At 31.1% G+C, this 26,774-nt stretch overlaps 1 protein-coding gene across 2 annotated transcripts in view; it reads right to left on the minus strand.

Annotated features, from left to right (window-relative positions):
- Positions 1-26,483, minus strand: part of LOC107453414 (glycine receptor subunit alpha-2) — a 37,810-nt gene extending 11,327 nt beyond the window's left edge. The window contains exons 1-6 of one of the 2 annotated variants that reach the window (XM_087156083.1): positions 26,284-26,483; positions 23,656-23,741; positions 19,851-19,918; positions 10,822-10,920; positions 4,989-5,218; positions 1,395-1,477 (exon numbers count right to left, since the gene is read on the minus strand). In XM_087156083.1, coding sequence (XP_087012209.1) covers positions 1,395-1,477; positions 4,989-5,218; positions 10,822-10,920; positions 19,851-19,918; positions 23,656-23,741; positions 26,284-26,360 — 643 coding nt within the window. In that variant the 5' untranslated portion in view covers positions 26,361-26,483. The remainder of the gene's footprint in view (positions 1-1,394; positions 1,478-4,988; positions 5,219-10,821; positions 10,921-19,850; positions 19,919-23,655; positions 23,742-26,283) is intronic. The other variant, XM_087156084.1, reaches the window with a different exon arrangement.
- Positions 26,484-26,774: the final 291 nt, after the last annotated feature.

Genomic DNA, 26,774 nt, shown 5'->3' on the forward strand with positions numbered 1-26,774 from the left:
ATTCTTCATGCAATTCTTAATTCCATGTTCAATTCTTAATGCAATTCAATTGCATAAATCATGAGATAAGAAATGCTATATTATTCTACTAAATTTAGTAAACTTTTTTACAAAAGTTTGATTAAAACCTTAGAATATAAAAAAATTGTAAATGTAGATACTCAAACATAAATATGTTTAGTATATTTTATATAAATATTACTCATTAATAATATTTTGGAGGTTGGATAGACTAAATAATTTTTAATTATTGAAGTTAATATTTTGTTTTTGGTCAAATCACCAATAACACTGATTATATACATTTATTAATGTAAATTTGGGAAATAAACTTTACCAAAACATATATATATATGTGTGTGTGTGTGACATAACAAGCTTCAGCTAATCTTTTTATGTTATTTCTCTTATCCCCTAAAACGAAACATTTTACGAGATTTTCCCTAACTTTTATTAACCTTTTTGGGACGGGCTAGTCATAAATGTATTCGTACGGAATCAGAATCAGGATAGTAAAAAATAAAAAGCAGTAGCTTAGGTTTGGCCATAGCTAATTTAATAGACTTATTTTTGCTTTCACTTTAAATCTAACGCATCTAATCCTTGTGGGTTAAAAGTGTAACTATACAACTTTTAATTCAAACTAAGTGGTGAATTAAATAAAGCAAACTATTATTACCTTGCCACCAAATAAACTGCTGTTAAAATAGTTTGCCTACCAGTTTTATCTTTTTTACCATGATTATCGACACCCTGAGAATTCATATATGACTCCCCCGCCTTGAGGTTAAGGAGCGCTTCGATTTTGTATCACTTGGATGATTGTTCTCTCTCTAATAACTATTAAATAAATATTCTGCCCTCTTCCCCAGCCTAAAACCTGTTTTAAACCTTACTCTCGGAAACAACTTAGATGTGTGCATATATATATATCTATATATATGTATGTAAAATGTGACAGTCGGACCGAGCAGAAAAACAAGACACAGAATTTTAATGAAAGCAAATTAATTTTATTTGATCATTCTTTATTGAGTGGCGAGCGAAAAGTGTTGTATACTCTATTGACTATCAGTTTTTCTGGTAGGGAAAATCTTGCAAAAAATCTGAAAATGTCTCTATCTAGGGAAAAGAGGGAATTATTGTTGGTTTATTAAATAGGTCGTGCGATTCCCACAAAGAGTAAAGGGAAAATGTCTTTACTTTTAATTAATGCATACTTGAGCCAAAAATAGATTTAAGGACAGGATGTGAATCTAAAAGTGTGAGACAGCATTTCGATTAGAATAATAAAATGAAAGAAAAGGATTTACAGGAAAGAACTAACATAAAAAGATTAATTGAAGCTTTTTATGTTACACACAGATTTATATATATATAAATGTTATACTTACAGCTTTTTACAACTATATCACAAGTTTGAGTATCATGAGGGAAGTTATGAAGTGACATGTCACAGCTAAATTCTAGTGATAATCTGAAATAATATCACAAATTTAAAAGTATGTAAAAATATAAAAAGCATTTTTTTACAGAAAGGTTGAAAATAATCACTGAATTTTCATCATACAAGGGATATAAAATCATTTCATTTAAAAACTTCTAACCTGTTTCGAAAGATGTTATCAATTCAGAAAAATTGAGATGCTTAGAATTGTAACATCAAATCCCAACCACCTAATTCTATATTGTATAAAATGGCCTTATCATCAACCATTGAATTGAATTTATCACATAGGTCAAATTTTGGAATCAGGATATGCTAGTTTTAGCATATCCCAATTAATTATATAAGTCAGCATATGAACTATAGTTGGCACTAGTATACTGCAGCGATGCTAACTTTCTCCTCTTAATGATAACATTTTTTCTTGTGGTAGCCATGATTGCCTGTTGGACAAAATTTTACGTAAATAGTTTTGCCTTACAACTATGTGAAAATATTTTAAATGTATATAGAATGCCAATTCATCTTAACTTTTCATGTTGAGGTTTTTAAAGTGTTTGAATCAATGAAAGAAATTCACGTAGCTTTTGTCTTTAATTTTCTACCACTTAATGAAATATTTGACAGATAATGGTGCATTTAACATCCCTAATACATTTCAGTCATTTATGGGAAAATTTGTGGTCTGTTGTGCTGTTTCTATTCAGAATGCTTCAAAGTACTATTCATGATTTTGAAAAATTACTATTCAAAGTACTATTCATATTCATAATTTCATGAAGTAATAGGGCTATTAGTTTTCTCCATTAAAATAGCTATTTAAGTAAACATTATCTATATATAGTGAATTCAATTTTTTTTACTAGTACGTTAAAATGATGGCATTAATATGCCTATAATTATTTCCTATTTTTAGAAAGAACTTCCATATATTCCAGTGTAAATGTCGCCTTTTCGAAACCAAAAAATTTTACGAAAACCAGTGGGTTAGACTTGCACACCAGTAATAAAATCTGATATTCGTCGATCATAAAAAATCAAGGCATTATTAACAATTAGGTGAATATGATTAACTACTCATCAATTTACTCCATTCAATATCTATTTTTAATATCATTACACAGTTAATTTTGCATCATATTTTCTTTACACATAAAGGTTTTTTTTTTTTAGAAACATTGCTTTAAATTTGTTTTCAAAAAGAAACATTAAGAAAAGTTAAGGTAGTTTATTCAAGAGTAAATTTAAAAATATTGCATAATGTAAACTTTTAAAACATGCTGCATTGCTACAAATTTAAGGATTCCCGAATATCATTTGTGTCGGCTTCAACAATGTACAAAGTATTGTCCATAAGGCCCCTGGTATTGTCATATGAATCCCACTCTGCAATGGATTCTACTTCATCCCCATCTGCTGAGTTCTGTAAAAAATCATACATCTATCCAAAAAATTCGAAATTCCACTCTTTTTAAAAGTTTTATAATAGCATTTAAATCTACATTTTTCCATACATATTATTTGACGTCGCCTCACAGCATGCATCTTTATTTGAGGCAAATGCATCATATCCACCAAGAAGAATGTGAAATATTTTTAATTAGAGAAAATTTTATAGACTTAATTTTTTTATTTTATGAAATTTTCATTTTTGAGTTCTTCAGTGGTCGACTTATACTTCCGATATGCCGGAAATTTGCTATTTCATAATAAAAAATAAGGATCGACTTTTACACTAAGATATACAGTATTTTTTTAATTAAAACGAAGACAGTTACTTTTTTTTTAAAGTAACTGTCTTCGTTTTAAAGTAACTGTCTAAACTGTTGTTTTAATAAGTTTTCAAGCTAAGCAAAACTCAGATGCATATCTTTTACAGAAGCTACTCTAATGTTAAACAAATTTTTTTTGTGTTCAAAAGCAACCTTTTACAATCAATGAGGTTGCTGGAACCTGTTGAGATAAATTAGTTTATGCTCTTACTCTTTTAATTTTTGGTCTGAAAGGATCAGAATTTGAAATCTTATCTTAATATTTCAAGCTCCAACAATTAATTTTATTATTTTCAAAATAAATAATTTGTTTATTGATTTATTAGAAGTGTAAAAAACAAACATAGATGTCAGTTTGAAAACATTAAGAAAAACATTTAAAAAATTTTTTCTACTGCGATGTATTTTCTACTGTTGGCCTGTGAAAAATTTTCCCATAAATTTTTGGTCTGAAAGGATCAGAATTCGAAATCCTATCTTAATGTTTCAAGCTTTTGCAATTAATTTTATTATTTTCAAAATAAATAATTATTTTATTGGTTTATTAGAAGTGTAAAAAACAAACATGGATGTCAGTTTGAAACCATTAAGAAAAAAATTTAAGCTACGATGCATTCTCTATTGTTGGCCTGCGAAAATTTTTTCCATAAATTTCGAGGAGAAATTTTAAACGTTCAAGGCTTGTGATTAGATTATCCTTTCATATATTTAAAGCTAAGACACAGTGGTTTAAAGGATAGAGTGTTCGCCTCCCAATAAAGTGACCCAAGTTCCAATTCTGCTTCCGGCTCGCATCAACTACAATGCAGACGTAAAATATCCTCATTGGTAGATGCATCATTGGATATAGAATCCCCTTGTCGTCGGGGTTTTCGTGTTATTCCAACGCAAATGTGGGTTCATTCCATCAAAAAGTTCTGCGTGAAGGGTAAGTTTTATCCCACTGCTTGATCCATGAGTTGCATTGTCTTCTGAGTTTGGTTCAAAATTACAAGGCTACACAGTTGAACATTGAGAGTCGTAAACTGAGAATTGGATAGGATGTTTAACATGGGTTATAAAATAGAATATTTAAAATTCATACTCATTCTCTTCCTTTCCTTTTCTCTTAAAATATAACTTTTTATATGATACTATTGAAGATATTTTTGAGCACTAAATATTATTTGAAAATTAAAGTATTCAAAAGATAGAAAAATGTAGACAAACATGTTTATTCGTATTTTATGTTTTTAATAGAATATACACAAAGTAAACATAATATATATTAATAAAAACCTTACTTTTTTTTGTAAATTTGAAGTTCTTAAGTGTATACAAAAGCATTTTAAAACTGAATATGTATTTGCTTTGCAAAATAAAAAAAAAATAACGTAAAAATTCGTAATGTTGAATAATGATGATAAGTTATGTTAGATAATGATAATAAGCAATTTTGAATAAGATATTTATGGCAATCCTTGACTGAGTGAAAAATACCAATGTCACTAATGAAACAAGCTTTATGGTAATGAAATATGTCATTTTTGCTCTTGATATAGAGTAAAAGTTATATTTTATAGTAAAATATTTAAAAAAAAAAAGGCTCACAGCCTTGATTAAACACATTAAAGTAGATAGGATCAATGCATACTATGGTAATGAAATAAGGCATTTTTGCTCTTGACATAGAGTAAAAGTTAATTTTACAGAATTTATAGTAAAATATTTAAAAAAAAAAGCTCACAGCCTTGATTAAACACATAAAAGAAGATAAGATTAAACCATACCTTGCTCCAAAAATAACTGTGGAATCATTCTTCAGCCAAAGATAAACATAAGGAATTATACTATCTAATACTTTCCCTTCAATTGCATTGTGAAAGTAAACATCTGGTGTCCATAGATGCTGCCTCCAGTCTGGATTTAGAGCGATTTTCTCTAAGCTTTCATTAACTACTGGGAACATAAGTCTGTGATCTCTCCAAGTTTTGTATAAGAATATGTCGATTACTAAAGACTAAAAGAATATAAAATTTCAAAGAATAAGAAGTTTAATAAGTTATCTAAGTTAATTCAGTCTAATTAAAACATCTAAGTTATTTCAGTTTAATAAGATATTAAGAAGATTAGTAGAGCCTCATCTAGAAATGTCTGTGGGAGGGATCTGTCAGGGGTCCCCTGGTCGTTACTTTAAACTAGATTTTCATGTTGTTCAACTATGAAGTGTTTTTTAATTACAGTAGAGTCCCGATTATCCGAGTTAACGTGGACCATGACTAACTCGGATAACCGAGAAACTTAAAGCCAAGAGTATAAAAAAGGAAAGAAAAAGAGTAGGTATAAATGTAATGTATTTTGCAAATACTAAATTTATACGAGTGCACCACATGCAATTTATATTATAATTAAAAAACTTATTTAAAAACACTCAAAAAGCATACTTAGCGTGAATGAAAGTTTTTACTTTAAGTCCTTAATTGTTTTTTGTTTTGCATTACTTCGGCGTTTTTTTTTTGCAGCAGTTTCGCCATTTTCTTAGGGATAACAGGAAATTGGAATGCTAGTGTCGCTTCTTCTTGTTGTTTTATATATTCAATAGCACTTTTGATAGCTTTTAGTCCTTATGTATGAGAGATTTTTATATGTTCAGGGCTGATTGTGCTCCGGAAAAAATCCGGATTTTTCGCTAACTGTGATCCGGAAGTTTCCGGAGATCGAAGGTCCAGACGTTTCAAAAAATTATTGATCACAGAAGCTTCCGGAAATTTCAAACAAAAATTCTTCCCGGAAATTTCAAAGGTGGAACTTTGTTTGTAAGGGAGAGCCAGAGATATACTTTATAAGCTTATATTCATGCTTAATATAAATTTTTTATCAGTAAATAGTTATTATCATAAACTGAAGAAAAAAGACATATTTGTAAATTTTAATTACTTCTCCAGGTCATCATAGGTATGTGTAAAATTTTAAAAATATTTTAAGTAAACTAAGAAATATTGAGAAAAAGGAAAAAAACCTTATTTAAATTTTTTTTTCAATTTAAATTTTTTGCTTTTAACTCAAGAAATTTTCCGGAATTTCGACTTGGGCTCACAATCACCCCTGCATGTTGACTTTCATTGTCGCTGTCTTCATCATCTTAGCTAAATTCATTTTCATTATTGACGATATTAACGTTCAGATCAATTTGTTGGATTTTGTTTACCTGAGTATTTGGAAGATAAAATTCGGACCTTTTTTCGGTGGAGTTTTAAAAATAAACTAGAACAAATAAACTCCTTGAAATATTTGATAGGTCGATTAAGCGGAAACTCGGATAATCGGATCTCTACTGTATTTATAACGCAAGTAAATAACGATATATGTATTAGTAAATTTGAGCTTATATTTTTTCAACTTTTGTTAACTCATAACTCGAATATTTATTTGCTAAGGAAAAATACAAAACGAAATTATTTGTGGGTGCCCCTAAAAATGTGGGGGTCCTAGGCTTGGGCCTCCAAGGCCTATGATAGTTAGCCATTGAGGATTAGTGATACGGTAAATACTTCCCACTATTGCTTGTTATCAAATTATAATAAAAAAAATATTAAGTTGATTAGTGAGCAAATAAATATTTGCAAATGTTGCATGCTAAATCAGATATAAAATTTATTATGGGAGAAAATGGTTAGAGTGAAAAAGTAAATTGATCTTTTGTGGGTATTTTAATAACGTAAGGAACTGTTAAGCATCTAATAAAAAATAAATTATTATGTAGCACAGTGAAACATGCTTAAATTCAACAAGATATTACATTCTCCTAAAAATTCGTGCCGATTATTCGAAAGTGGCGTATGGATTGGTCTGATTGATTCAGAATAATTTGAAACCAAATAATCTGTGTACAAGTTCTATAAGACAGTGAGGAAAAGCGTTGTTCCCAATTAGATGGATGTATACAGTAATTTATCAAAAGCATCCAGAAATATCGAATCAAGTCTTTGCCAATTGTTCTTGGGCCTCGGTTAAGATTTTCTGTGCCATCAACTGTCAATTACAAGACTTTGCGCCTTCAAATTTTCAGTTGTTCTGATCATTACGAAATTATCCTCATAAAAAAAACTTCATCCCTTTGGTCGATAATAATTATATATTTTTCGAAAGTTGGTTTAGGTCTAATTTTTGCCATAAAAAATGATCATAATAAATTCTCTAGTGAAATAAGTTAATTAACTATAGGCGATCGCAATGCTCGAATATGCCATCTAGGGATAGACCGGTTTCATGCCTTTGGCCTTTCTCCCTTCCCTCTCCTCCTCTTTTTAGTTGTATAGGAATGTACTACGATATTTTTCCTTTTTATGTAATGAAAATATTTTTTAAAATTTCCATGATGCTTTTCTTTAGAACTATGTTTAATGTAATTTTCAGTTCCATATAGTTTTAAAAATTAAAAGATTTTAATCTGCATGAAAATCAAGACAGAAACTAGCGTACTTCCTTCCTCTATGACTCTCCACACGCTCAATGGTGAAAGCATGTGAAGTGTTGCCATAAGTTCTGCTCTACGCCACCTGCAGCCCATTTCGATCGCCAATCAAGAGTTGCATTAATTTCCCACTGAATTTTTACAATTCATATGTATTCTTATTTATCATTAAAATTTTTTTATTTAAACAAATAATTAAAAATTACAAACACTAAACGGGGGAAAACTTTAAAAGAATAAGGAAATAACATAAAAAATTCTCCGTATGATATAAGCTTTGAACCAGACATCTTGTATATTGAAATAGCGTCACTGGGATTTTTACTATCCATTTCTTCTCATAGGATAAACTTTTCTGGGGAATAACTTAGCCCTTTAAGTAAGTTTAATAAATAAAATATTTAATGATATTCTCGATAGCATATTCGACAAGGAAAAGGATAAAACCCCAGTTTGACTCTCTTAAACTTTTAAAATGGAAGCAAAACTTTAATATCTAATCATATATACTATTCTTTTTGAAAAGAATGATCTAAGTTTTAAAATGAACAAATAGCTTGAATAATTAAAAAAAAAAAAATAATAATTTGGTGATTGCCACCAACTTAAAAGTAATGAATTATTTTAAACTTTTGTAAATTTTTATGAGCTCGAACAATGCAGTGTTGAAAAAAACTTTTCATTTTCACAAAATTTGCTTTTTTTCATGTAAGCATTCTGCGCCATTTTCGCAATTAACGTAGAGAGCACTGGCTGAGAATGCACCACTCTTAACCTTATAGTCATGTTACAGTTATTTAAAAGTCATGTTAAAATTCACAACGCGAATGGGGTGGAGCCTCGTTACTGTTAGGGTTATGTTTACCCTATAAGTAGGTTGATCTCCAAACATGAAAACAGGTTCAATCGGTTCTGTTTTGTGCATGTTTGAGAAAGGGTCATCAGGGAGGTGACCTCATATCAGAAAGGTAATGGGTTCGAATTATGGAAAAGGCATGGATGTCCTTCATTATCTGTTCTTACTGTGGGAGCAACGTTGGCCCATGTAATAAGGTGTCCCTGAAAGAGTGGCCAACAAATCTGCCCTACTGATACAAGTAGTCAATCGTAAGCGCATTAGGGAAAAAAATATTTGAGAAAGGAAAAGACCGCGTAGTACGATTCAGAACCGGTTTTTGTATACATGCAGAGTTGAGTCTTGGTGGCTCAGGGGATAGAGCGCTTAACTTCCAATGAGGTGAACCGGGTTCGAATTCCGCACTCAGCTCACACCGCGCACAGTGTTGACGAAAAATATCCTCAGTGCTACCATATTGGTAGTCTTAAACCCAAAATGTGGTCGGCTGTTCAACGACAGTTATAAAATAAAATATATTTAGAGCTATGATAAAGAAGCATTATGAGGAAAATATTTACGTTTTGGCTTAAGCTCGGTTGACAGTTAACTTAGTGTACCATAAAATGGAAATTTGTCTATTTCATAGCATATTATATGAATATGACATCAGTACCTTCGAAAAATATATTCAAATCTACAATTTAAAATCTATAGAAAATGCTTTGTGATCAAAAATAGGTTATACTTAATGCTATCTCTTCTTGCTAATTTTTTTTCTTTCGAGTAGTCAAAAAATAATAAATTACACTCAAAAATATGAGTTTAAGCTATACTAAATATGTTCATATTGATCAACAAAGATTCTATATCACATAAGCTAAAGCATAAGTTGAGTGGAATTAAAATGTTTAGAGAATCTAGTCTCATATGCAAATTGTTGAAGGATATACGTGCTTCCTCCCTTACACCAGAAATATCGTATTACCTCAATATTATGTGTATGTTATGGATAAAGCAAAACTAAAAGATAAATCTAGGTTTTACTAGTTAAAGTAAGAATAACTTATTCTAGTAGATAAAAACCCCAAAAATGTCCGACGCTTCCAGCTTTAACTGGCTAAAACTATGTCTGCCTAAAACTAACCAAACCTTTTTCATTTTAAGGCCTTTTTGGATGATTACGTTCTTGGACTCTTATTGAGATTGATGGAATTTTATTTTACTTGGATCATGTAATTGATCATCCAAGTTCTCAGCCCAAACCCTTGGGTGACAGTAGAGCATGTTTTACTTGTCATTCAAGTTTTACATACCTTTACCAATCTGTTTCTAAGACATCAGGGATTCTGTATATGGTTATTTCATTTTGATGTCAGTTTTCATATATTCTAGTCTAAATTAAATTATATGTTAGGATTTATTTGTGTTATTTTGATTTTATTTTGTAATTTTGTCTTCATGCAAGTAAGACTTTTATTATCTTGAGTCTGAACAATGCGCATATTCAGGTTTTTCATCTCTCCAATAAGTAACATCTCAATAAATCATAAAATTTCTTGGACAGAGAAATTCCTCCAAGTCCTCTGATTGAAGCACTTGGTCCCTATAAATAGGGCTTAAGTCTCGTACAATATTTGGATTCATTTCTAATTTGGATTCAGTTCTCTGATTCAAGCACTTGGTCCCTATAAATAAGGTCTAACCCTTTCGCTCCGACTGTCACAAATACGTGCCAGTATAAAACCTTATCGACCAGGGTAAAAAGATAAAACTGGTAATCAAAGTAATTCTTTAGCAGTTTATTTGTGGGCGGAGTTATAATTGTTTGATTTATTTAATTCACCATTACTTTGTCCAAAATAAAACTATTTAGTTATACTTTGAATTAACATTGATTATATATACGATTAAACTAACAATAATTAAAGTAAAAGCAAAATAAGTCTGTCAAATTAGAAACGACTACATTTAAGTTACTGTTTTTTATTTAATTACATCCTGATTCTAATTTTGAACGAATGCTTTTGGGAATCACCCGTCCCCAAGGGGTTAAGTCTCATGCAATATTTGGATTCATTTCATCGATGTTCATTTAAAGTTAAGGACAAAGGCTTTTCTACACTGATGAGTTTTGTTTCAAGGTTAAGTGCTATTGCCCTTAATCTTGCATTGTTAGTAAATTGCAGATATTGATTTCGGGTTTTAATCAACTAGGTTGGCAACCCCCACTTCAACCAGATAAACTTAGATTCATTTTTGCTTTATTCGTAGAATATGTGCGAAATAAAAAGTTTTAAATATTTATTCCTACCTTAAACTCAACAAATTGTTGCTCATCATCCAAAGGTGGGTAGTTTTGGCCGACTTCCCCGAAATTCAGACGGCAGGATTTCGTAAATGTATTCTCATCCTTGAAGGATTAAGAAAATTTTCTGTATTAAAAACTATTTTGATGTGAAGTCTAAGGAAAAAAATTTTCTTGGTTAAATTACTTCGCAGAGGTCTACTCAACTTTTTAATTTATGCGGACTAATTAAGTTAAAGCTTTATCGAACCATAAACAAAGTGTTTTTAATTTTATAAAAATCTATGGCACTGAGCAGTTTTTTCTTTTAATTTCAGCAGTTGTCTTTATGATTTTATTTCATGACTAAGTAATTTTCACTCTTTATATTCGCGATGTGCTAAATGTTTATCTAGCAAATAATGGAAACTAAATTATTCCCAATAAAATTTTCAATTAATTTTCTTGATAGGGGAAAGGGATCCTTATGAACCCGAAATAGATAACCCGTAAAAATTGTCAATGAATGGCAGTACCAGACCTACTCTACAAAACTTCCATAGCAGTTGTGAGTCATTTCTTTATTTAACCTGGTGTTGCACTTTTATCAACGATTTCTTCAAGTAAAAACATAGCTTAAGCTAACTAATAATCTGAAATCAATTATTGCAGAATATTATATGAACATTCAAGTAAATTTATATTTACTGAATTAAGAATTTTTGTTTTTGCATATTATGCATGATGGAGCACTTGTGTACACTATACCTTCAGCAGATGTAGACAGTTTACATGTACCCCTCTATTGTTCCTCCATATTATTAACCCTTTCGGGCCGACTGTCACAAATACGTGCCAGCATGAAACCGTGTCAATCAGGGTAAAAAGATAAAACTGGTAATCAAAGTAATTCTTTAGCAGTTTATTTGTGGGCGGAGTTATAATTATTTGATTTATTTAATTCACCATTACTTTGTTCAAAATAAAACTATTTAGTTATACTTTAAATTAATATTGATTATATATATGATTAAACTAACAATAATTAAAGTAAAAGCAAAGTAAGTCTGTCAAATTAGCAACGACTACATTTAAGTTACCGTTTTTTATTTAATTGCAACTTGATTCTGATTTTGTACGAGTGCTTTTCTGAATCAACCGTCCCCAAGGGGTTAAACTTTCCTACTTTTTGCTCACATAAGTAACACCCATTGGCTGTAAGTATTTACGATTGGATTTATTGATTGGTTAACTTATACCGGATAAAAAACAATCTATTCATGAAGATGTTGAGCTCTCTATGGCAGCATGTTATCAAGTTTTTACCATTCAAAATATAAGATCATTTTTTTTAAAGTTAGACACTTGGCCCTTCTCCAAAAATGTTTTCGCTGAGGTTGATTTTCTTGCTGATAAATGCAACAGACCAAAAAGCAAAATAGATTACCCTGCTCTGTTAGAAATTATTGATGATTTTAACAACAGTGTCACCAGTAGTAACTGTCCTTCAATCGACCCACTTCCAAAATGTCCTACTAAGTAACTTTAAAAAAAAAAAAAAAAAGTGAAAAGGGGAATCATGCATGCTAACTTGTACAATTGGGGAAGAATTTTACATTCTACAAAGAATTTCAAAAGCTATAAAGAAGTATGAGCATAAAACAACAGTATTAAACCAAAAAAAAAAAAAAGTGAAAAGGGGAATCGTGCATGCTAACTTATACAATTGGGGAAGAATTTTACATTCTACAAAGAATTTCAAAAGCTATAAAGAAGTATTAGATACAACGAAGAAAAAGCATGAGCATAAAACAACAGTATTAAACCAAAAAAAAAAAAAGAAGAAAAAAAAATTACACCATTTGAGGATTTTACATTACACCATTTGAGGACAAAAAAGTTCTGTTTTTTTTTCGATAGAGAGTTTTCTATTGACTGTCAGTTGGTCGCAATCATGATGTAAGCCAAACAGCGGGCTATAAAGGCTGCTGGATTGGAAAATCGCTTCCCAATTGGTAGCTCTGTTAACATAGGGCTGCTAAGTACTATACACTTTTTGCAAAATACCTTAGCGAGTGGTAGACAAAAACCTAAAATTTAGAATAGTAGGCAATTTTGTCCAGTTTTTATTAGCCTCACCCCGAGAGGCTAGGGCGAAGTGGTGTTTCGTATGAACTTTTGAACCATTTTGAAGGGTTGGTGTGGAAAATAAGTATAAATGAATGAAAAATAATACATTACGACATATACATAGCTACCATTAGAATAAATATTTACAAAAAGCGTAGAAAGTTGGCAACACTGCTTACATACAACTGCCAATTTTTCCGTGTTAGCAGGAAAATCTTTCCAAATGGTAGCGAATTGTTACTTAAATCCTTATGCTTTAGTTTAAAAAATGCGATTAACGGTAGGTTTACGGGACGCGTCATTTTGACGCATTTCGAATTTTATAAGGAAAATTACAAAACCCGTTTACATTTTTATTTTATCTCCTGTAATGATTTTTATCCATTGATCGAGGTAAATATATATTGAAGTCTATTTTCTTTTAAAAGCGTTGAAATATTGAAATTCTCTTTGTGGTATACCTATCGCTACGGATATGCGTCAATTTCGACAAAATTTTGAGTAAACATGTAAGCATCAGATCAATAATAAATAGGAATGTACCAACAATACTTCGATCCGATATCATCATCTCTAATGAAACAAGCGATAAGCAACTGTTGCCGATAAGCAATAATAGAAAGAACAAACGCAGAATGTCAGAGTGTCAGATTTTGAAGGCTTCAGTTGCTTAGTTCCTGTATTGAAAAATAAAGTACTGGAATATTTCAAAAATATCTATCTCATATTTTCATTTTTTTTCTTATAGTATATAATTACATTGCTTTCTAAGTGCAGAGATACCAACTGGTCCGGACAGGCCAAAATAAGTAGAAAAAAAAGAGAGTAAAAAACTACTAAGTTACAGTAAGGGGAATAAAAGCGGAGAGCATAGATCCCCCCCATCACTATCATCATCATCAACTACTAACTCATTTTTGTAGATGTAAAGTGGTGATATATAAGCCTACGAATTATTTAGAAATAGTGGTCGAAAAAAATTTTCTAAATTGAATTTACTAAACCAAGAATCACAGTTGATAAACTACCTCTTAAAATATATATTTGCTGTCCGGAGAAAGTTGGCATCTCTGTAAGTGCTGTTATATTATGTATTCGTTCATGCGTCAAATTGACCCGTGTTCGTAGAGATAGATATATAAGAAACGTCCGTAAACCTAGTGTTAAAAAGATCTTAACCATATTTAAAAAAAAAAAACGATTATCATTCGGGGAAGTTTTAAATGTTAGCTGAATTGTACAAAAATATCTTTAACACGATGGGCATGGGGGTCACCGGTGACCGGCACTGAATTTGTTCGTAGCGCCACGTGGGTCACCGGTGACTGGCAAAGCCAAGATTATCAGAAGCACATAATCTGAGTAAATTTTTAATTTTTTATATTATTATCGATAAAATGGTTTGAAGAAATTAATGCAAAATAGAACATACAAAAATAGTTTTATTTATATCTCACAGAGAAGCCAACTTGCTCCGGACAGCGAATAAATATTTTCAAGTAGTAGTTTATTAATTGTGATTCTTGGTTTAATAAATTCAATGTAGTAGATTTTTATTCATCACTATTTCTAAACAATTCGTAGGCTTACATAATTCACCACTCTTTTCAGATATGTCATGATAAATCTTTTAAAATACTAGCAAAATTTGCTAATGTTTGCAAATTTAGTTTGCAGTAATTTACCGTTTGGCCAGACGGGCAAGCCATGTAAAATTAGCGTGGCACTCAACGTGTTAACTTTAATTAGTACTTTAATACCAATTTTAATTAATTATAATTATAATAAAAAAAATTTCTCATAAAAGAGGAACAGTTCGCAGCTTTATATCTATGGAAATATTATATATTATTAGAAATATATTTAAATGTGGAGTACATATATGGAAATATTTCTTCACGGAAAAAAGTAAATATTAGTGAGTAGTTTCTATTTTACTTTCATTTTACTATATTCTACATGCCAGCTTACTCCGTGATAGCGGGATTTTTCTTCAACTTGTAAAGTGGTAGTAAATTTTATGCTTTACATTTCATTGAATTACTTTACATTTCATTGAACAAATTTGATTTAAAATGATTTCGACCACCACCTTATGAAAAGCAATATAATCGTATGTATAAAAGTAATATAATCATATCTATATTGAAGCTTAGGAGTGCTGGTATAATCAAACAAATTAATCTTATCTTATTCGCATATATTATGTTAGTTTACTATTTTAAATATCACGAAGAGTTATAAGGACTTCTAGGTTAGCATCCATGTTTTTAAAATTGATTTGACTTGTTAGCGTGCATGTTTTCATTGTCGTCTTACTACATAAATATTTTACGCTTTGTGAAAACAAGCTGTAAATGAATAGATCTTACTACCAGTTTTTTTCTTCATCTTTTTATTCCCTCTGTGTATATATTAAGGACTTTTGTCCTATTAATGATAAGCGTTATCTTGAAACTTTGAAGAGAGCGTTTATTTCGTGAAAACGCCAATATTTTCATGTAGAGACTTGTTACCTTGTGGAAATTCCAAAAAATAGCGATAACCTATCGGTAAAGCATACTCATCAGTTTGATGCTAAAACGTGATCTTAGGAAAAAGACATTTCAATTTATTCATAATTTTTTTTTATTATAACCGCAAATGCTATTGCAAATGCTCCGGACTCTACAAACTAAAATTTGCAAATTTTCGGTTTATTTTCTCAACTTTTCAAAAAGCTCAATACGGCTTAACTGTCTTCTTCTTTATGTAACTTAACTGGGCACCTGGGTCGCACAGCGACCCCTATCCCATCCATCATGATTTTATCAGTAGATGTAGTGAAAACATTTTGTGTTCTGCAGACTGTGTGGTGGCTGATTTCAAAGTTCAAGCACCTTGCTTGTGAAAATAACACTAATGGAAATTATATGGAGCAGCTTGCTCTTAACTAAATGTGGCTGTATGCAGTTTGATGGTACGGCTTAACTGTAGAAAAGTGGCGTATCACATAAGCCTTTGAGTTATTTAGAAGTCGTGGTGAGTAAAAACCCTTTAAATCGAATTTGCTAAACCAAGAATCATGCATTAAAATACTACCTCTCGAAAATATTTACCCACTCTCCAGAGAAAGTTGGCATATCTGCAGGACTAAACTTTAATTTTAGGTTTCTACCACTTTTGATTTACCATAAATTTCAATAAATTACGGTAGACTATCCAATCACTCCTGTAAGATTTTAAATGGTGTCAGCTTTGCACATGTGCATACCAGTTGCAACAGCTTGCTGCAGTGTTGGTGTGCAGATAATATTATATGAATCGTTGCTTGTTATTTACATGGCGGAAAGCCTATAAATACTAAGACGGTAAAGAGCTGAAACTGGTCAGTAAGGCATGCTAAATTTCTTTTCGAGAAAAATAAATTTTTTTTAACTACCAAGATTTTTTTTTACCATTATAACATACATTTAATTACTCAAATGAGCTACTCAATTAGATGACCCAAGATTGAATCTCAGCACTGACTATTTGATGCGAATTCTGCTCTCGGCTCTTACTGAATACAGTGCTCTTGCAAAATATCCTCAATGGTAGAAGGATCATGGGTTAAAATCCTCCTGCCGCTGGGCTAACCATGCGAGTTTTTTGTGGTTTCCCTCTCAATGTTACGCTCATGCGGGTTAGTTTCATCAAAAAATGCTCCAAGAAGGCTAGTTCCAATGCTTGATCAAAGAGTTCTTTTGCTTCTTGGGTTGGGTACGAAATTACTAGGCTACGGCGTTGAAGGTTAAAAGTCATAAACTCAGAATTGAGTTGGCTGTCCAACGTCAGTTATGAAAATAAAGTAAAAACAAAGTATTCTTAAGTTAAAGAATATTTACATTGTAATGATCTAAACCTTCATTATTAAGTACATTTAGAAACTATAACTTATTTTTTGTCAAACGTTTATCTGTTAAAAAATGTAGTTTGTTAATTAAAAATTTATGAAAACAACAAATTTTAGTATTTTACGTGATCAAATGCACGCTTCTTTTGGTTGGATGACTAAGTCATATTCTCCCCCCTCCCCTCTGTCTGACACAAGTAATTTGCTTCTGTTGTAGTAGCAATGATAAACAATACTTAATGCTTCAAATGAGCATAGATAACTACTGTTTAGAACTAAAGGAATGAGTAATTATTTTAGAAAAAGGAATCTTGGCAATATTCCCTAATGAGACAGGTGAAATCCTTAGATTTAACATCGTACGACACCAATAAATATAATCTTCTTTCATCCACTTCAAAAGTGTCCCGGCAGAGAAAAAAAATCTCGTAATTAATCAAGTTGCCAGTAAGTTTGAGTTTACCTTTGCGGTAAAGTGATTAAAATTAGTATCTTGTGAAAAGTTACATGTTATGCATCAACCGGCGATGTAAAAGATTCTATTTTAACACGGATATTTTTATGAATAATTTGAAACTATTTACAGAATGACGATTGCCTTAATTTAATATGCTTTAGTTGTCCAGCAACAGAGAGAATGAATGCCATAAACTTTCCCCCTTGAACAATGGACAATTTGAAGTGACATTAAAATTTTTTTGTTAGTTTATTGGTTGGTGATCTTTTTTTCCCCTTCAAAAATTATAGATTGACCAATCAATTATTTCATTGTTAACATTAAGTATTGTGAATACACGGAAACAATGAATTGAATATTTTTTAAGAATAATTTAAAGTTATTGACGGGACGATAATTGCCTTAATTTATAATGCTTTAGTTGTCCAGCAACAGAGATAATGAATGCCATAAAATTTCCCCCTTGAACAATGGACAATTTGAAGTGACATAAATTTTTTTTTGTTAGTTTATTGGTTGGTGATCTTTTTTTCCCCTTCAAAAATTATAGATTGACCAATCAATTATTTCATTGTTAACATTAAGTATTGTGGGTACAAGGAAACATGGAAATAAATATTTTTATGAATAATTTAAAATTATTTGCCGAACGATAATGGCCTCAATTTATAATGCTTTAGTTGTCCAGCAACAGTGGGAATGAATGCTATAAAATTTCCAACTTGCAATGAATTGTTTGTTGACATTGAAAATTTTTGATTGTGTATTGGTTGGTGACCTTTCTTTTTCTTCATCAGAAAGTTAAAGACTGATTAATCAATTATTTCATTGTTAATATTAAAGCAAGCGGATACACGGAAATTAATATTTTTATGAATAATTTGATATTATTTATCGGACGTTTAATTCCTGAATTTAAAATGCTTCAATTGTCCAGCAATAGAGGGAATGAATGCCATAAAATTTCCCCCTTGAACTATAAATTATTTACAGACATTGAAAGTTTTTTATTGTATTTTGATTGGTGATCTTTTTTTTTTCTTCAAAAAGTTAAAGACTGATAAATCAATTATTTCGTTGTTAACATTAACCCTTTCGGGACGGGTAAGTCATAAATGTATTCGTAAGGAATCAGCATCTGGATGTTAAAAAATAAAAAGCGGTGGCTTAATTTTGGGTTTTGGTTAGTACCATTAAAAAGTTTTCCCCGAAGTCTAATTTGTCTCAATGCTTGATACAAGTGTTCCCTTGTCTTCTGGACTGGTAATCGCAAACTCAAAACTGGGTCAGTTGTTCAAAATAAACTATCAAAATACAAGTATATATGTATTATTAATAAATTAGGGTGAGCACGAATGATTTGTTTTTCTACGTCACATTTTAAGAGTGAAGTAATTGAGCTATCAGTCTTCATCTTTTTGAAAGAAGTTCACACGATACCGCTATTCTTAATTTGTGGAGCCCTGAAAAAATTTTTTTTGTAGTATTCCTGCGTCTTATAAGCTGACCTGCAAATTTCGTAGCGCTTCTTTCTTTCCGAGGAAGTATTTCCTAAGCGGTAGTGAGCGACTGATTGAAATGCAATTGTAGATAAATTTATCTTTTCACGATTGGTATGGCTTGCACACTCATTTTCGTTTCTATAACTGGCTCTTATATACAGGGTGTCTCAGTTAAGCGTTTCAGAATTCCTAAGAGTGGTATAGAGCATCCTGACGACTCGAAATCATACAGCAATGCGGGGTTCGGAAATGCTTTCCTGAAGCGGTAATGTACACAGAAGCACCATAAAGAAAAGAGACCGTAAGTGAAAAATCGTTTTAATAATACATTGAAATAAGCATAAGGTACATGGGTCAAAGTAAGTGTTCGAAGTTTCTGCCACCGGCTACAATGCACACCTCACATCTCCGGCGCATGGACATCCGAACACTCAGCAATACTCCAAGCATATCTCGAATTTCTCCGGCAGCTACTGCAATTCTTACAACCAGCTCCTCAGCATTGTCAACAGGGGTGCCATAAGCCAGCGTTTTCATATGACCCCAGAAATAAAAAGCAAGACATGATAGGTCGGGTGACCGAAGAGGCCAACGCACTGGAAAGCTCGGAACTTTCGTACAACGCCATCTGCCGCCTCTGGAAAGCAAATCCGACCCCGCATTGCTATATGATTTCGATTCGTCGGGATGTACTCTACCCCTCTTAGGAGTTCTGAAACGTTTAACTGAGACACCCTGTATATTTATTTGCATTTAGTGGTAGTCAAAATCATATTAAATTTAATTTATTAATTCATGAATTAAAAAAAAAGTACAAGATTGGTTACCACGATAAAAATAAAATACTACGAACAATTCGTAGATGTTGGCAGCTATCTTCTGCCAAGCTCTCAATTCAGGACAAGACAAGACAGCTATCCTGTGAGCAACCCCACTGCTTGCTCTCTTCAATGTCCAACCTAAAATAGCACTGAAGTTTTGTGATGAATGGGATAAGGGGCGCTTCATGCCCCAGGTGCCCAGAAAAGTCAAAACACTTGGACTAGGCAGCTATCTTGTCAAGTTTTTTTAAAGAAATGAAAAATTATCTTACCATATCTACCACGTTTATTCCCCGTATGTTCAAAATTTCTATTTGAATGCTGACATCAGCAGGAGAACCTGTATGGAATCAAAGGAATCATAATTAATGAGACTGATTTAGATGATATTTAAATTTTCATCAAACCCTTATGTAAGAGACATTATTTTGAGCTTCAGACAAAGTGTGGTTGTTGTACTTTTTAATTGGTTTGATTATTTTTTATATTTAAACAGGTTTTGAAAAATGAATATGAATATTGCCCTCCTCGGTAGTAAGTTTGAATGTTCAAGGTCATTCAAGATCATTTCTTTAAAAGTGAAATCTAAATATGTTTTAAGGGGTTTATCTAAATGAAGCAACAACAACCAAAGTTTTGCTTTGCTATATTATTAGCATGTCGCTGCCTACTTATGGACACGCACTCTTTTTCATGGGGCAAGGTTGCTTTAAAGAGTTATGCTGCCCTGAAAATCTAGGTTGAACAATTGCACCGCAGTAATTTCTTTACTGAATATTAACCCCTTAACGCACAGATTGTTTGAAAAAAACCGCCCCCCCTAAATTTTTTTTTATGTAAAAACACACACTTTAGAACATTGTCTTTTCTTTTAATGATACACTGCGCTTTTGTTCCACGGTAAAAGGCTACATTCAGAGATGCCAACTGCTCCGGATTTGCCAAAATAATAACGATAAATAACTAAGTATATTTTGCAAATATTTGACTATTTTTGCGTGCTTTTTAAAAGGTATAGCATGACATAAGTATTATAAGTTGTGAATTATATAAGCCTGCGAATTATTCAGAAATAGTTTTGAATAAAAATTTACTAAAGTGAATTTGTTAAACCCAGAATCACAATTGATAAACTACCACTTTAAAATATATATTTGCTGTCCGGAGCAAGTTGGCATCTCTGTATATTTTATTCTTGAATAAATAAGTGTCATAGCTTACTTCCTGTGTAAGTGATAAATATCAATAAAACGATTTTTTTTCTTAGCTTTCACTTTGTTATTTTCAATTCTCGATTATATTCGAGTAGGAAAAATTATAGTAGCATAAAACACAACGCCGCTCGAATTATCTCGAGTGTACACAGTTGGCCTGTTTATCGCGCTCGAATTAACTCGAGCGCACAAGTTAAGGGGTAAAAGTTCACTATTAGGACAAGTTCTGGCACTTTCATGAGTTATCGATGCTTTTTGTTGATAGAGTCATTCAAACTTCCAAACAATACAAAATCTGCAATTTTTTATTTAGCTTTTCTCAAAACGGCATTGTTTCTCAATAAATAAATAAATAAAGAACTATATCAACTTGTAGGTAAATGTATCTGCAAACGCGTGGAAAAGAAAATCAGCGGAATTGGCTCATTTTCAAGAAAAGAAATACCCAAGTTTCATATAAATGCTATCTTAAAAATCACATCCCTCATCCTTTTTGAGACAGAAACGATTTATGTTCCCTTTCAAAAAAAGCTGAAATAAAGAGTTGTTATAAGAACTCTACAGAAACAATTTATGTTCCCCTTCAAAATAAGCTAAAATAAAGAGTTTTGAAAAGAAATCTATCTGCAATTAAAGGTATAATTGTGGAAGAAAAACACCAAGGCATTGTGCCATAAAAGAACTGGAAAAAAATCATGGTTTTTCTAAGTAATGAATTTATAATTGTATTTGTAACTGTAATTGCATTGTATTGTTAGAAATGAACAATAAAATATAAACCCTGTCTCTCTCGTTTATAATTAACTCGTTCCTTAGTGTAACTTAGTTACAGTTTTAAAATAAAAGTTAGGGAGTTTAAAAAACCAACATTTAATGGCACAGGGGCATTTTTTTTTCACACAAGATGTCTTCGCTCTTTTTTCCAGCAATCATCTTTCCTTTACTGTATTTCAGGTGTACATAAATCTTAATTTTACTGGATAATAAAGTATGTCTTAAACAGCCCGATGTAGGCCAGGGAATTTATGGGTTACACAATTTCGTTCCCAATCGTTCGACGACGTCATAAGCATTGCCTACAGGCTACCTTCACTTCACAGATGATGCCAATCGATGTGAAGCTGGGTGGGTTTTAAGCTGCTGCTGGGGATCGAACCACAGTTCTTCATATTGACAGTTCAATATGTGCCATAATCACTGAATCATCGTGGCTTTTTTACTGAGCTATGCACAAATAGAAAGAAAACAAATTTTTGGGATAAAAAATTGCAAACATTTTAATTGCTTAGTGACATCAATGATGTGATAGAAATTATTAATATATCTATGGATGTGATAAATCGATGCATGATAGCAAGAAACATTTTTTTTCCTAATGCCCGCCTGTGTTAACATCCGTCAATTCAGGCATCTACAGGGCGATTTGTTGACCTCTTACAGGGGCACCATATTAGGTGGGCCAACGTCGCTCCCACAGTAAGGACAGATAGCACAGAGAAGGAAAGAACCCAGGATTCGAACCCAGTACCTTTCTGAGGCAAGGACAACTCCCTGCCCTTACACAGACCGGTCGGCATAGCAAGAAACATTAAATACCATTATTTACTAATACTATAATGTTTACAAATGAAAAACTATTTTAAAAATATGCAAAACGCAACTTGTATTACCTTCTGTTGCTGGTGTTTGAAAAGACTCATAGTACGAACCCCTTACCGAACTGATCGAACAATACATGATAGCAAGAAACATGAAATACCATAATTTACTAATGCTACAATGTTTAGCCTGGTCGGTAGTGCGCTGGGCGCATGTCCAAGAGTTCGTGGGTTCGATCCCAGCCGGCCAAAGGTGTAGTAAATGGTGATTGATGCACGTTAAATCTCTGGAGTCAAAAAGTCCACCATGTTCCATAACAAATCAAAACCTCTGGGGTACTGATCCAGGAGTTTCCTTGTCTTCTGGATTTGTTCAAGATTACAAGGCAACGGAGTTGAACATTAGTAGTCTTCCCGAAAATTGGGTTGGCTGTTCAACGACGGATATATAATACTACAATGTTTACAAATGAAAAACTATTTTAAAAACATGCAAAATGCAACTTGTATTACCTTCTGTTGCTGGCGTTTGAAAAGACTCATACTACGAACCCCTTACCGAACTGATCGAACAATACATGATAGCAAGAAACGTGAAATACCATAATTTACTAATGCTACAATGTGTGGGCCGGGATAGCCTGGTCGGTAGGGCGCTGGGCCCATATCCAAGAGGTCGTGGGTTCGATCCTCGCCGGCCGAAGACTCCCCGTGTAGTAAATGGTGACTGATGCACGTTAAATCTGTCGAGTCTCAAAGTCCTCCATGTTCCCACAACAAATCAATACCTCTGGGGGTACTGATCCAGGAGTTTCCTTGTCTTCTGGATTGGTTCAAAATTACAAGGCTACGGAGTTGAACGTAAGTAGTCGTAAACCCATGAAATTGGGTCGGCTGTTCAACAACGGTTATAAAATAAAAATAATGCTACAATGTTTAGCCTGGTCGGTAGTGCGCTGGGCGCATGTCCAAGAGTTCGTGGGTTCGATCCCAGCCGGCCAAAGGTGTAGTAAATGGTGACTGATGCACGTTAAATCTCTCGAGTCAAAAAGTCCACCATGTTCCATAACAAATCAAAACCTCTGGGGGTACTGATCCAGGAGTTTCCTTGTCTTCTGCATTGGTTCAAGATCACAAGGCAACGGAGTTGAACATTAGTAGTCTTCCCGAAAATTGGGTTGGCTGTTCAACGACGGATATATAATACTACAATGTTTACAAATGAAAAACTATTTTAAAAACATGCAAAATGCAACTTGTATTACCTTCTGTTGCTGGCGTTTGAAAAGAATCATAATCCGGTCCGATTATATCATGCATTTTTATTGCTGGCCTGTTTCCTCGGTCACATCTTTAAAAAATAAAAAATAAATAAATAAAAAAAAAAAAAAAATAAACAAAACTCAAGAAAGAAATAGATCAAAAATTTATTTTATAACGATATCATAACTGCCAATAAATACGATCATCGAGGGAAACTCTTGTTAAAAGTACCAACATTTATGTTTTTATTTTCAAATAAAAACAGGGCTGCCAACTAATACGCTTTTTGCAAAACATTTTATTGAGCTATAGACGAACGCTTATAGAATTAATGGTAATTTAGATAACATTTCAAAAGCCTTCTGTTGCCATAACCAAAGAGATGGAACCAGGTGCAGATCTGTCAACTTTCCACTCTTTTTTGGGAAAACTTCTTCTAGTGTTACGTTTATGTTTTAATGTAAGATTCTTCGTTTTGTATATTTGATTCAAAGTAACTTTCCACATCACTAAATATGAGTGATTTAAAAGTTCATATGCAGCGCCACTTTTTTTATTTTTATTAAAAAAATTTAAAATGGAAAATGTTTATAGATCAAATTAATTGCATATACTAGCTGATTGCGTTTCTGTAAATGAACAATACGCACTCGAATAAGGTGCCTCAATGATAAGGTACTTCAAGTTCATTATAAAAATTGAGCTAATTCATGTTATTTATTAAAAAAACTTTAATGAACTAAATTTATATATTTTAAATCGGAGTTGGAAACCATTTTTAAGTAATGATTTTAATTTAAATTATGTGTTAAAAATGAGTTTGATGAAACTAAGATTTGATTTGTCAATTCTAAATATAAAAATAAATTTAAAAAACTATAGGTTTTTACAACATAGTGTTGTTAATTAAATAAGATTATAAGAGCAACAGCCCGCTGTGGGCCAGGGGTTCATGGAAGTTTATTTGTCACTAATTAATAAGCCAGCATTAATTACTTCAAATTAATCACAGAAGATATAATAATTCATGCAATCTTTTTTAAAATATATAAATTAAAAAAAGAGGTGCTCAAAAAAAAAAAACTTTTAATATAAAAAACCAGTTTAAAGCTTATTTCTTTCAAAATCTCTTTTAAAAATGATCTTTATGAAATGAAATGATTTAACTTGTATAATCCCAAATACAAAAAAAAAATCAGCTTTTTTACAACATTCACAATATCCCTAATCAGTCCTAGTTATTAAACGAAAATTAATTTCTTGAAATCAATCATAAAAGTTATAAACATTCATATTATAGAGTTAAAAATTTTAATGTAATAAAAGTAGGCACTAAAATAAATTTTTTACTCTAAAAAAAATTTGCTTCAAATTTATTTTTGGATTCTAATTTTCAAAATCGTTATTTTAAATAAATTTGATTTTTAAATTATAATGTATAAAACATTCTTATATAATTACATTTTAAGAGCAAAAACTGAATCCACATTTCGGAGTTGTTCATTGTTTCAAATCGTAAAGATTACAAAAATACAATTTACTTAGTAAATAAACATAAAAGAACAAATGTAAAATTACTTATAAAAATTCCTTTTTTTTATAAAAAAAAACTCCTATAACTGTTCTTTAAGCTGGACTTTTTTTAATTTAATTGTAGCTTTTAAAATAGGAAGTTAAAAATAAATTTGATAAAATGATATGTTTTAAATTGTAAACTCTCTAAACATAAAAAACCCATATCGATACAACAGATTTTTTTAAAAAAAGAAATAACAATTTCACTAATTATTAAACCGGGATTTATTACTTCAAAAACTCTTCTTATTAAAATGTTTAATAGTTGAAAAATAAATGCTAAGAAAACCCTTTTATATTATAAAAAAGAGCTTGTTTACAAGGGGGTTTTCTTTTACCACTCATGTAAAATATAAATTTGATAAAATAACCTGAAATTTAAACACAAAAACCATCTAAATAAAATTAATTCCTTCAAAATTCACATTGCAAATAATTAGTTGACCAGAATTAATTGATTCTAACCAGTTATAATAGTTATGAAATTTCATAATATAAATTTTCAATTCTAAATATTTCTAAATATTTAATTCTAAATATTTCTAAATATTTAATTCTAAATATTTCTAAATATTCAATTCTAAATATTTCTAAATATTTAATTCTAAATATTTCTAAATATTTAATTCTAAATATTTCTAAATATTTAATTCTAAATATTTCTAAATATATAATTCTAAATATTTCTAAATATTTAATTCTAAATATTTCTAAATATTTAATTCTAAATATTTCTAAATATTTAATTCTAAATATTTAATTCTAAATATTTCTAAATATTTAATTCTAAATATAAAATTCTAAATATTTAATTCTAAAATTCTAAATATTTAATACAACAAAAAACAAGCCCTCGGAAACATTTATAGTTTTTTTTTTGTTAAGAAAAACATTAAACTCATTTAAACTTAAAATCCGGTTCCGTTTTTCAAATTTTTAAAAGTACAAAAACAGCACAATTTAAAAAAAAAAGAAATAAATAAATAAACAGTGATTAGTTATTAAGCAAGTATCGTTTGTTTCAAATCATGAAAATAGTAAGAAACAAAACTTACCCTGTTAATGAACAAAATAAAACAAAGATAAGTGTTTGAAAAATCCATTTTTTTGTCAAAAAAACACCGATATCCATTTTATTTTGATTCTACCTTTCAAATTTGATATTAGTTCTTTGAAGGCTAAAGAAAGAGAAGTTCTGGCATAGTTGAACTCTGGCTAGCTTCCACAGAATTGAATTGCATTTGAAATGCGAATTGTTGCGCTAGTAGTTTCACAATTCTAAATTAAATATCCTTCATTCCATAAACTTTTTCGTAGAAATAAATAATATTTCGTACACTAAAATACGGGATTAGATTGCATCGTGAATATATTATGATATGATTAATTAAAATTAAATATTCATTCCTTTTTTATGTTAGTTTTTGCGACCTCTTTCGTTTGTTATATTATGCAGAAATGTTTCGCTAATTATTGTTTGCATTTTTATGAGGGAACAAAGCATAACTTAATTTCATTACTTATTATGTATTAATAATTACGTAAT

The sequence above is a fragment of the Parasteatoda tepidariorum genome, chromosome 12 (assembly GCF_982258835.1).
Source record: "Parasteatoda tepidariorum strain Cologne lab strain chromosome 12, Ptep-v5.0, whole genome shotgun sequence".
Lineage (NCBI taxonomy): Eukaryota > Metazoa > Arthropoda > Arachnida > Araneae > Theridiidae > Parasteatoda > Parasteatoda tepidariorum.